General features: G+C 43.0%; 1 protein-coding gene across 1 annotated transcript in view; it reads right to left on the bottom strand.

The window, feature by feature from the left end:
- The window catches only part of LOC306703824 (ERC protein 2), a gene marked incomplete at its 5' end in the record, with an annotated part of 136,073 nt that overhangs the window by 111,124 nt on the left and 11,495 nt on the right, over nt 1-13,454 (bottom strand). Inside the window, 3 exons of the mRNA XM_079169935.1 lie at nt 8,916-9,083; nt 10,009-10,101; nt 11,433-11,588. Coding sequence (XP_079026061.1) covers nt 8,916-9,083; nt 10,009-10,101; nt 11,433-11,588 — 417 coding nt within the window. The remainder of the gene's footprint in view (nt 1-8,915; nt 9,084-10,008; nt 10,102-11,432; nt 11,589-13,454) is intronic.

Genomic DNA, 13,454 nt, shown 5'->3' with positions numbered 1-13,454 from the left:
CAGGAAATACTGTATGGCTTTATCAGCTGGCACACATGCTGAGATGATAGACAGCTAACAAGTCAAGGTGATTAACCTCTCACTTCTCCTTCAATTTCCTCTCCAATTTTCCTTTCCCTCTAGTCCTGTTCTTCTCAATGTCACCTTCCAACAAAACCTCTCACTTTCAACCCGCCACCATTACCTCTCTTTCAACACTCCATCCTCCCAGCCATGCTCTATACTCTCCAGGAGTTTTCCTATTGCCGTTTAAAGGTGCAGGGCCTGTGGTGAGACAAAGTGATGTGTTGGTGTGAGAAATCCCTCAAGTCCTCAAGCCAGGTTGTCTTTGGGACAGGCCCACATTTCCCAGCTATGACTTTGTAGCTGTGTGCATTTCTGCGTGTTTCCATGTGAGAATGATAACACGCAAAGCAGAACTCCTACGCTCTCAAAGACAACTGGGGTACTGATTCTGCTTATGCAATTGGACACTGGGGACCACATCCTGTTTTGTTATTACAGCTTTTTTTTTTTGTTTAGTGTATGAGGGAAAGAGTAAGAAAGTGAGAGGTGAGGAAAAATAAGTAGAGGGGCCAAATGCTGCCCAGTCCGGCCCAGTTCAAATCCAAAATGAACATTGGAGATTGCATTGAGGCGTTCCTCGGAATAGATGAATTAAAAACACATCTATATCAGCCCATCGTTCCCCCAAAACCCCACTTAAGCTGTCCAGCCTTTCACTCAGCACTATATCATTTAAAAAATGACCTTGATATGTTTTCAAGATTCTGTGGTTGCATAACTACTAATTATTTGTAATGTGTGGAATGTGTTTAAACGAATAGTCACAAGCTAATAACCACTCATATAGTGTACATATACACATGCATACATTCAACGGTTTTCTACAGCAATTAAACGTACAGCAATGCATACAGCAATGAGAATAAGTGCATAAACGCACTTATTCTCCTTGACTTCCTCTCTCATGCCTGCAATGACAGCCAAATGTGGATTCTGGACACTGGTGAGCAAAGTAAAACAGAGGCTTAAAGAAAACAGCTTCTCTGTTTGTCCTCACCTCCCCTTTTCCTGCCTCACATTTCATCATAAAAGTTTTTCTGGCAGGCAAATCTGCAAAGGTATCAGGTCCAGCGTCGGCTCTGGGCCGCAATAGACAACACACGGACTATATGAGTAGACCACAGTCAAAACGGCAGAACTAAAAACGACCACAGCAAAGGCCTGGGGATGCACCGATACTTGCATACTCACACACTGACAGTTGCACTCTCACTCACCCACTTGGGCGCGAGTAGAGTCATAGTTTGACCAGAAAATAATTTCAAATATGATCTCTCATCTCTCGCTCTGGCTCTTTAAATATCTCTGACCTTCACACATGGACACATTAACACACACACCATGAATTTCACTCATTCTTTGTGTTTCTGTTTAAAGAATAAGTATGAGTGTCACATCAGCTGACAGACAACACCACCATAAAAGTTGTTAAATCCTAAGCGTGGGTCTGGTGGAGTGTATGGATGTCTGAACTCGGGTCTGCTCGGGCTGCTGCGGTGCACTAGACACAGCTGTGTGGGCTATTCAGTTCGCTGGCTGTATGATGTCCAGCCAGCCTGTATAAATACAGCACCAGGCAGCCATTAGACATAATTTATTTGAAGACCCATGCTGTGAAATTAATCATCTAAATTTATGAAATAATGTTTGACTAATTCATGTTTGTATAGCCATTAATGTGGCCAAGTCTGGATTGTATCACTAAAAGAAAGAGGGCTATCTCATTTCAATGATGATGCTAGACCACCAGAGAGTCTCCCATATTAGCTATATCATTCAAATATCTATTTTTATTTAAATATATGCATCAAAGAGAGACCAACACACCCTCATATGATGAAGAAAGAAGATAATGAATGTGGACTGCTGGGTTCATACAGCCAGTTGCTGTTATTTTTGCTTTCAGTCTGACTAATATCAGTTTTGTCAAAGATTGGTAAAAGGTGAATAAAAAAATGGCCAATCCAGTTTATGAAATACATATGTTACAGTATTAACAGATGGTGTATAAGCAGCTTTTACTGTTGGCACAGATGTGAGAAGAAGTAGTGTTAAATGAACCATAGTTTCCAGATGAGGCAATTGAAACTTCCAATAGACGTCAAGAGGTCACTGTTGGTTGTGAGCTTGGACAGCATGAAGACCAAAGTGGGATTTTTTTTTCATATTAATGCATGTTGGCATGTATGTACGCATGTGTGTGTGCACAGGTGCAAGGAGATGTTGCAATGTCAAACGGAAGAACAAGGCACTTCACAGAGCGACTCTGAATAAGGGCCGAGCTTCTCCAAGACTCTGCATTGATTCTGGGTTCTCTCATTTACACACATACATACACACACACACACACACACACACACACACACTGTATTTACAAGCACATGCACGCACTGGGGATATTCGCTCCACCTGAGATGGCTGCGCCAGACATGACGACACCGGGGCTGATCTGTACGGAAATGAAGGACGTTCCCTGTCCTGAGTCTGAAGTCTGGATGTCATTTGAGGTGTGTCATCAAAGCCAGGGTTAAGGCAACAGTCAGAGCTCTGATCAGGAATCGTATAATCACCTGTCTGATCACCTCAGGGTCGGCTGGGGATAATAAGCGGATGTAAATGCCTCACAGCAGGGGCTGCGAGGTGGAGTTTGGGGCACAGTCTCATTGTACACTCAGACATCTGTGGATCAAAACCACGGCAACACAGCTGTCTGCCCACAGGCTACAGAGGGAACATGGGAAAGCGCAGATGTAAAAAAGAAAAGAAAAAAGACAAGGGAGCAGACACGAACACAGACAGAACTCCCAGGATCCACTAACAAAAGGATCTTTGTCAACAGAATGAATGAGTTTTCTGCCAAAGCATGAAAGACAATCATGTCATGCCTTTGGTATTGTACCAGAGGTTGGATACATGACACAGAAAATGTAGGGGACTCACCCCGAGTACCATCACACTAACCCTCACTGCACACATCTGCCTCGTTCCCTCTTTCTCCCTCCATCCATCCATCATCATTACCTCCTCCAGCAGAGATGGACACAACACACACATGCATAGAGGAAGAGACGCTGCAGGCGTTCCCCCTCATTAACACTTGCTCCTTCTTTGATTATTTTTCCTGATCATTTCCAGTCCCGCACGCCAGTTCCTACATCCTGTTTCCAGGGAATACATTTCCTGTCAAACCACACTGAACAGTCACTCTGGGAAACATGTGCAGAACAATCGTGGGTCTGCAGTGTACAGTAGGTGTCTGAAATCAGCTTCATTTCTGCTTCATCAACAAGAAGAACAGTTTCTTGTCATTCTGCTGGTCAGTCTTTGAACAACTAAAAGGAACGAATGAAAACCCACATGTTAATTTGAATTAATTCAAATGCAACCCATATAGCGTAACCCTGAGGTTTTTTGGTCACGTGATAAGTGAACCATCTCCATGACATCTCCAAAATACTTTTAAAGCTGAAAACAGGACTTTAAACTATCATGTCATTGATTCATTTCAAATTAAATGTGCTGGATTAGAGCCCAAAAAACAAAAGTGTTGTGTACTTCCATCTTTGTGTGACTGTATCTTTGTAAGTGTGTGTGTGTGTGTGTGTGTGTGTGTGTGTGTGTGTGTGTGTGTGTGTGTGTGTGTGTGTGTGTGTGTGTGTGTGTGTGTGTGTGTGTGTGTGTGTGTGTATGAAATTAGAGGTTAAGTGGTCTGAGCTAAGCAGGGTGACCCTGAGGAGAGAGGAGGTCAGAATAAAAGAAAGGAGAGTATTGTCTCTTACTATCTCTATCAGCACCTCGCTGCTTACTGGTTAACCATCCGCTGACTGACAGCAGACCAAGTGAAGCCCCTAATTTCTCTGTGTGTTTATGCAGGTTTTCTTGAAGTTTAGTTTCGAAATGTGCAAGAATAGAGAGAGATAGAGCACAAACGAACTTCCCAAAGACCTTGCTGTGGGATAAACCATCACACAAATGAAATGTATCTTAGATGTTCTTTTACTCAACGCATAATTTAAACTGCAGTACGCGGTGTGCACGACAACACGAATGTGCAACTTATCATGTGCATATGCATAAGTAGCAGTGTGCACACACTTGTGTTCGTCAGCTCCTTCCGTTGTGCACATGTTTACCTCGTTCCCTGTGTAAACCATTAAATATCTCATCTCCATTCTGACCCCTATAACTCCATTTTTATGGCTTTTCCACATGGTCTATGAAGAACTTGCGGGGGCTTTATTTTGGACGGTGGCATGTTTTTACTGGGGGCCCTGACGCTTTACTACTCACACTGTATCCCAAACCGCAACACCCCAGGAACCCAGGAGCATGCTGTTGGGTCTGAAATTGGTGACCATGGTCAGTCGAGTTCAGATGAGGTCATATACTATAACTGGTCTGCAAAGGACTTCTCACAAGAAGCCCAGGGTTTAAATGTGAAGTTAATAATTAGTGGTAAGCCAAAAAAGAAACTGTTTTCCATTTGCTTATGCGAACCACCCCACAGTCTTCATGTGTTCATCAAGTTCTCACCCAAGTTTAATTTGTACATACACTCCTTCTTGCGGTGGTACCAACAGATGGGATAGAGAAAGAGAAGGAGAAGTAGGCGAGAAAATGAGGGGAGAGAGGACAAATGGAGGGAGATAGTATAAAGGAAGAGAAAATATGGACAGAGGGAGCAAAAGTGAATGAGGCAGAAAGAAAGACAGAGAGTGAGAACACAGCGGGAGGAGAGCATAGGGCAGACTGTAACCAGGTTGAGACCACATCTTTCCTCCGCCTCACTACCTATACGAACCATTAATCAGCAAAGAGAACCAGGAAAGATCAACAAAAACAGTCCAGCAGGGACCGCAGCGCACCGTACCATCGCATCACTCACTGAAAAAAGCCCACAGCCTTATACATCCATCAAGCAACTCTATTCTCTCCCTTCTAACTTCCTCCTGTCCCGCCATCTATCCTTGATTCTTTCCCTCTCCCTCTCCAGATTCTTTTTTTTTTCTTTTCCTCTTGTTTTCCCTATTCATCACTGTCGTTATGGTTGATGTTAGCAAGTCATTTTTGAGTTACGTATACCTTCTTTAAGTCATTACACCTCAACCTCAAAATAAAAACTGAGTGGAGTCTTCTGGCAGGACACACTGGTGACACTGGTGAGGAGAGAGAACACGAGATATGTGGGGTCACATCTGAGAAAGTTAAACTGAAATACCACAGACTGCTCTCTGTAAAAAGACATGTTGCCACATCGCAAAATGTAAACGATAGGCGTGCTGCTACTAACACCTCTGTTGGCATTCAGTGAGGAATAAAATATCAAACGTTATGTTACTGTGTTATTTATGTGCCTGACTTTGACTTCAGGTCTGGATTTCCTGTGTGTTGGTAAGTGGCCACCAACAAACTGGTCGCCTTAAGTGCCGAATCAAAGCATATCAACCTTCAGAAAGCGAAAATCTCAACTAATATCTGCCAAAGACATTAAATACAACATGATTTGTTGCATTGAAAATGAAGATAATGACCCAGATTATGTCTCCCAAGGACTTAGAGTTACCACTGAAGAAGACAGCAGACACAGCAATGAATCTGTCTTTTCACAAGAATGTCTGCAATACCTGTTAACCAGTGAGCCACAACACACAGGGCCTACTTTTCTTTTTTAACAGCCAATACCCCTCTCGTGTTATTCCATGTACACTAGATGAGAATACAGTAGCTTTAAACTAATGTGCAAACAAACTCAAAACTAGTTCTTCCCAATAACCATGTGCTGCATTAACCATGTGTAACGAGTAAGCATGCCGTTTATTATTATGCCTAAATTTCACTGATGAAAAAATTAAAAACTTTGTGTCTAAAACGGCCATGCATACAGTGTCTTAGCCCACACTTTAGTTACTGTTATGCAATGACTTGAGAACTGACATTGTGGGAAATTTACCCTACAGCACACCCCCAAACACCTATTCACATAAATTATGTTTATTAGAATATTTTAAATATTGCAGAGATTTTGGCCATTCAGACTGGGTTAAATCATAGGTTTGCAAAGGGGGCTTCAAACTGTTTCAGAGAAGGCTCAGTGAATGGAAGTGAAAAAAAAACATTATTGTTAGAATATTGTTAGAATAGCCTAAATGTGTGTGATTTGGTTAAAGAGATACAGTAGATTTGAGGGAATGTAAAGTTTTTTGCACTTTCCCAGAGACATCAACCAATAAATGCCGTAGGACAGAGCTTTTGTATGTATTTAGGCGTTTTCCAAGCTTTGTTGGAAGGAGAGGCCCACAGTCTCAGACTTTAAAAACTCCTGGGTTAGATCATAGTCCTGTCATAACCATAGACTATATATAAGAAGTCACCATGACGTCACCCATTGGTTTGTGAACAGTGGTTTTGAAGCCTCGAGTTCGGCATTTTGGCATTTGTCATCATGAGAAAGTGGAGCTAAGAAGCAAACATTTTTAGGCAACCAAAATGTTACAATCAACTTTCATGAACTGAAAACACACTGTGAAAAGGTTCAAGTTCGAAAAGGACGAAAACATTGACAACTCCCAAACTGGACAACACCGTGGTAACGACCTGTCAGTAACAATTTAGCCACAACCGAAAGCATACCCTGCTTTATCGTCTATTTTACTCTTCATGGAAGAAGACCGGAAAGTAACGAAACGTCATGTGTAAATTAGGTTCCGTCTTGAAGAATGTTTTACATTTGCTTCGATAATTAATGTCGCACTTTATTCCTGTCATTGTTTTGTCATTACTTGTATTTTTAGCTCGTACCCCATACAAGGCTTTGACCTGGAGTCTATTCCATGTAAATATATCGAACTGGATGTGATGCAAGTGTCACTTAATAAACAGGTCAACAGGCCTTAACACAGTCTGATTTGGCCTCTTTCAGTACAATGTTTATGTTCTTAGTCAAAGCACCTGCAAGCCCCTTTGCCACTGAGGTTATGGCCTGTTGCTTTGTCGCTGGCTAGTTAAATATGAAGGAAGGTCTCTGATAGGTTACCTGATCTGCTGGAGTACAATTACGGCCCTGCATTGTTGTCATCGGGGCAAGAGTGACACATACACGTACTGTATTAAAGGGTCATGTTTCCACAGATGTGGGCCGCCAACTGACAATGCTTACACACACACACACACACACACACACACACACGTTATTTTCCACATTTTCCAGTTATCTGGAGCCGTATTTAATCATGCCCATTTAGAAGCTGTCCTTAACTTTGACTGACAAATAAATACACTTCCATTTTCTTATCCCCTAGCTCACAGTGCCTGCTCTGTTCACTGACTGGTCCCTTCTTAGTCCCATCCTGATGTGAATTGCTTTTAGAGACAAGTGTCTGTGAGATGAAGCTGCTCCTCAGGTCTGGGAGACAGGAGACACCAGTATGTCTCTGGGGGAGTGGACTACGCTACCAATCACTGTCATTCATGATAAAACCTGCCTGGCACACACATAAACACACACACGTATATGGAGAGGGGTATGATGCCCTAGTAGTCATGAGTGAAACTGAATGGAAATCTGGGGCTCTTTAGGAATTGTATGTGAAATGGAGGAAAGCTGAAACAAACTGCTAAAGGCAGATGAAGTAATAATATGAGTATGGAACGAATGAAGGGAGATCCTAAGAGAATGGCTGTGCTTTCTAGTCGAATGATAGTCGGACAGTAGAGGAATGCAGGGCCACGGCTGGCCTCAAGCGCACTCAATATCTTTAGTCATCCTCTGGTTTGCCCACTTAGTCCAGGAAACCCTAGCCTTTCCCAAGCGAGGGAAAATGCCACTTCAATAGCAGGGAAAAACTACTCAAGACCTGACAGCGTAAGTATTATGGTGACTATGTATGTGTGTGTGTGTGTGTGTGTGTGTGTGTGTGTGTGTGTGTGTGTGTGTGTGTGTGTGTGTGTGTGTGTGTGTGTGTGTGTGTGTGTGTGTGTGTGTGTGTGTGTGTGTGTGTGTGTGTGGTGATCAAGACTGTCGGATCTGTTTACAGCCCGCTGCAGTAGCCTATGAGAAGTGAGAGGAAGACAGGCTACGGAGCACAGTGATGTACCCAGTGCGCACTGAGCATTATAGTCTATTATATATATTATATTATATATACCTGCCCGCTCAAGGGCATCATTTTCATTTCAGCATTTCAGACACAAAAACATGTACACACAGAAAAACCACCGACTACAAAAAACAATTCCTTAAAGTATGATGTATTCTGCTAGCTGCGAGGGCCAAAATTCCTTGCACATGTATGGACAATTAGGCCTAATTTTGGCCCAAATTGCTTCCTGTAATGATGAGTGGACATAGTTAGCGGGCCGTTCTCAACTGCCTAACACAAAGAGATCTAAAGTTCTAAATTATCAGTTCCAAGTCTAGAGAGTGATGGAGAAAAATGCAAAATGCTACCCTCCCCAAACACACACCTCCATCTCTCTACGTACAACCCGACTCCATCCCTAACAGCATTTAGAAACTTCAAAGAGGAAAAAGCTGCCAGCTTTCTCCGTCCAGCCTTTTGACTGACTGACCCTCCCACATGTATCAGCTCACTGGTGGACTACAGGAGCCAACCACATAGAAATGTTATCCACCCACCTCAACATCCATTAGAGAAACAGAAAGAGAAAGAAACCAGGAAAGAATCCAGCATTTTGTACACTTGCAGAGGTCGCGATGACCTCGGTCATATAAGTATCTGTGCATGCAAGTTGATCATAAAGACTAGTTGGTCAGTGCACATTCAGTCCTCAGTAAATGCACCAGAGCCGGACCAACAGCTACTTTTCTGTGTGAGTGTGGGTGTACTGACCTCTGTCTGCAGTGTATTGGCCCGTTGCTCCTTGGCGCTGAGCGACTCCTTTAACACCTCAATGTGTTGCTTGCAGTCGGAGTTCTGATTGGTCAGTGTTTCAAGTTTGGTCTGAAGGGCCTGCATCTCTGACTCCTTCCTGTTCAGCTCCTGCTTCTGCTGCTCAATCTGACAATCACAGAAACACAAGCACAAATTAGTTATGACAATCTTTTAGTCATCATTAAGTCAACAGATAACAAAAACCTTCAAAGTGAGAAAAAAATATATTTTGATCCCAAGCAAACACACATGCAGGCCCACAAACCACATACACACCAATGTGTGTGTTGCTGTTGTGTATCACTGAATGGAACAATTTTCCACACACTTTGTTCTCTATGAACAGGACTTTCAGAACATGCTGTTTAATATAGAAGTGGGCAATATGCACTAAACTGATGGCGTGATCACTATCTCATCATTCAAAATCACAGTGAAAAGTGTTACAACTATACAAAAAGAAAAAAACCACACCAAGTCAAACAGCCAAAGAGTGAAAATACATGAAGGCAGACAGAGTTATGGGGAGCAATATTACACTCCCATAGCTGACCTATTACAGATGTGTTTAAGGAAGGCTTTACAGAACAGGACAGAAAACCACATACGAAATCAAATGCATCAGCAGAGGGAGGTTTCTGTGCTAGCTATGTGCAGAAGATTGTCATCTGTCCACTGGTGCCAAAAATGCACAAAGCTGATACAAAGAGAGATTTCTCTCATTTTGTGAGCAGGGTTCACCTCAACGGGGGAATTATGACTGGACAAGAGATTGGCCAATCAACCCTCAGAGAAATAAAGAGCCAGAGAGAAAAGGGAGACGGGACAGAATAAAAGGACACAGGAGCAAGTGTCTCACCACACTCAGTGTAGACTGGAGAGAGGCTAGTAAGACGGGGATCAAAGGAAATGGGAAATGGTCTGGAATGGACCAAAAAAATATATGATAGAGCAATAGATAAAACCAGGGGCAAGAATATGAGTTTGGATGAAAGAAACAATGAAAGAAACATTGCTTCTTTCTTTGGAGAGCGGCTAATAAGAGGGGTACTTCTGCTTGCTCTGTGATCCAGGGCTGTTGGGGCGGGAGGCGGAAGGTGGGAGCTGTTCTGATGGAAGACAGACATGGTGACAAGGCCTGCTCCTACAGAGACACAAAGACAAGAAGACAGCAAGCCACTAAACTACAGCTCACAGCAAGCTGGGAAACTGTCTGCGTGCTCCTCCACACTCTGAACTCCTCAACCACACCGCTGAGGATTCGGAACGTTACACTTGATCCAAGTTCTGTTAGAAAAGATAATCTGGATATAAATTCATACTCCGTCATGCTTGAACAAATGTTCCTGTTCTCAGAAGCCACTTTCTGGTGTTCGAGTAAATCAAAGCCCACGGAGGAAACCAGAGAGGACAGGGACGCTGTCCTCTCTGGTTTCTCTTATCACAGTCTCACCTCAACACCAGTCGCCACCGCTGCTGAAAGACCAGGACCCTAAACACTTCAAGGATATAGAATGAATCTGTGTGACTGCGCATGGTGTCTCTCTGTTACGCAGAAAGATGAGAGAAGAGAGAGCGAGCCAGTGCCATCACTGTGATGTATATCATCCCAGGTCAGGACGGGTGAGGAGAGAGCTCTTTTCCTCTGTCGCTGTAAGCTCACATTCATCCGTCAGGGCCCCATTCATGAAAACATCTCTTTTATGATTGCATCAAGAACTTCCCCGATGCAATGACAAATGGGCCCTACAATGAGCACCATTAATAAACAAAAGAGATACATTTTCACATGGAGCTCTAGTCATCAGCCTCAGCCATAATGGACACTCAGCTAGAAACTCTGTGAAACATGAAACTACATTTTTAAATATGGCTCCTGTAGATATATTCATGTGCCTATTCAAATGTTGTGCATGCCAGTCCGGGGCACTGCTGGGTCCCAATGAATAAACCATACAGCCTGGAATAGAGACATATTAGTCGAGCCTTTCTAAAGGTCTTCCTGCCAGCTGAAGTTGGTAAACAGACCCGGTGCACTGTAAGCCGATACGGCCTGAGCTTGCTCCCTGAGAACAGTCAGCCGTCACAGATAGGAGAGCAGTACAATGCTTGGTCATCACACAGGTAAGGTAGGTAAGGCACACAAATATTTCATGGGAAATAAGGAAGAAACAAGAAGCCTCACTCTGAATAGGAAATAACAGATATATTCATAAGCGTAGGAGTTCTTGGTATCGTACAACACAGGAGGCTAAAAGCCTCTAAAAAGCAGCCAAAAGACACAATATTCTGTAACGTGCAGTTCAGCAAGATTTCACCACACTCATGCTTGCTTCTCCATGAGCATGCAATAGCGACATGCAACGTGCACATAACAGGTTGTCTCGCAGTCATAACTGATGTTTCAAGGCAAACATGCATCGTTCGGTTCATGCAGTGTGAAGTTGTCTGAAGTGGCGTGCAGAGACATTCTACCTTAGTCTTCATGAATTTAGAATGGCTCTTGTAGACCTCCACCTGCTTGAACTCATCCTGCCTTTCGTCAGGGTGCAGCAGGCCGCTGGTCTTTAACATCTGGACCTCATCCTCCAAGTCTCTGATGTTCCTCTCCAGGGAAGAGACCTTGGTGTCCTGCACCAGCAACAGTAGGCAGGCAAAGAGTCAGCAAAGATCTCGCATAGCCAGACGTATCTCCACAGCGCTGTGTCATCGCTAAAGAAAGGTCAGGCTCCACACTTTATCATTCTGGTTTCGGGGGGGAAATGTTCTGGTTTGCTCATATTTCTTTAGCCCAATCACAATCGTCTTGGGCAATGTTAAGCACAGGATGCAGCGGCAGTGCCCTTGCAAAAAAGATAGTGTGCAGAAAGCGGAAGGAGAGGAGAGTGCCAGCTAAAATAGGCGGCTATACTCGGTGTGTCAGACTAGCAAAGATCTGATTCTGGACATTAGGCTCATGACTTTAATAGGGGCTTACCTGTCTCAGATATCACTGATCTATCCATTAACTTATCCCTCTAAGGTGTCATGCAAAAAAGTACAAATACAGAAAGAAGCGATGCCGTTTAAAAACAGGGTAAGCGGCGCATATTTACAGACAGTCTCTCCAGGAAGACTTTTATAGTGCTGCACTTGTTTGTTCATATGAAGAATGACAGAAGTAGCTGTGTGAAGAATATAAAATGGTCGCTCAAGGGATATGTTCAAACCCTGGCTCCAATGTGACAGAAATTGTTGGAGACAGCCTTGTCAGAAGAAAATGTAGCGTCCTGTATCTAGATTATAACTACTTATTGTGTACTCCTATTTCTGACTCGAATGTCTAGTAAAACAGGGGAAATGTCAAGGCAGACAGTTGTGTGCAGCCAAGCTGTATCTATGAGGGAATGGAAGGGTCTGTCGTGGACAGGTCCTAAGGTTGTTTAGCTGCATGGGTTCAGACATACGTTAAATGCTAAACCTTGGAAGGGAAGAAACAGGTAATTGAATAAATGTAAGCAGATTGCATGATGCCATCAGCACAAACCACAGGCAATATATAAGCATCTGACCTCTATTACATCCTCTGACATCAGCCCCGCCTAGCACCAATGCTGCATACCATCCTAAACAAACACAAGTAGACCAGGCCAACAGGAATGCATAAAGATGCATATAACACACACACAGTGTGTATGCAAGGACATATTTTTAATGAACACCTAGGAAAGAAAGTCAAAGTGGTGCATTCAGGCATCTGGGGGAATCCCTCCACACAATACAAAAATGACCACACACAGACTATGCTATTCAGTCATTTACATTGCTTTATGTTGATATCTGACTTATAAACCTCGCTCTGTGTTTAATATCGGATTCTGCTCCAGAGTACATGACTGAAACAATATTCAGTATAAAAGGAAGACATGTACGAAAGGCTGTGCCTCAAAGCCACTGAAACATGAACTACTGTATATGACGGTGCTGCATTCCAACCAAGGAATAATTTATGACAGGGATACGGGAAAACACAAATACTGTATACTTGTAACCCTTGTTGAGTTGACAGAAGGATTAAGAGGTGAGCACGTATTACTGTACCTGCCAGATAACATCAGGATCAAAACAGAAAGGGGAGTTGGTGTTCTGTAATCACAAAACGGAAACATATACCACTTAGAAAAAGCAACAGCACACACACACACACACACACACACACACACACAGCACGAAAAACATACAGAATTTTGAGTGATATACTCAACAACATAAACAGAGGACAGTTTCAAAAATCCACAATGCATCATCCTCGTTATCAAATTCACAAAAGGAAGACTGTTACTGTATCTGTCTCTTTCTCTCTCCCTTCATATGACTAATCCTTCTGGCGATGTTTGTTTTGCCTTTTAATTAATGCAGTCAGATTCTCTCATTCATTTGCAACAGTGTGAGCGTCCGAGCACATGTGCCGTCTGTTAATAGGCACACAAATCACAAAGTATGTGTGAAAAATAACTG

This window comes from Pholis gunnellus, assembly GCF_910591455.1.
Source record: "Pholis gunnellus genome assembly, chromosome: 2".
In the NCBI taxonomy this organism is placed as follows: domain Eukaryota; kingdom Metazoa; phylum Chordata; class Actinopteri; order Perciformes; family Pholidae; genus Pholis; species Pholis gunnellus.
The sequence above is the reverse complement of the archived record's forward strand: the minus strand, read 5'-3'. Positions and strand labels throughout refer to the sequence as shown.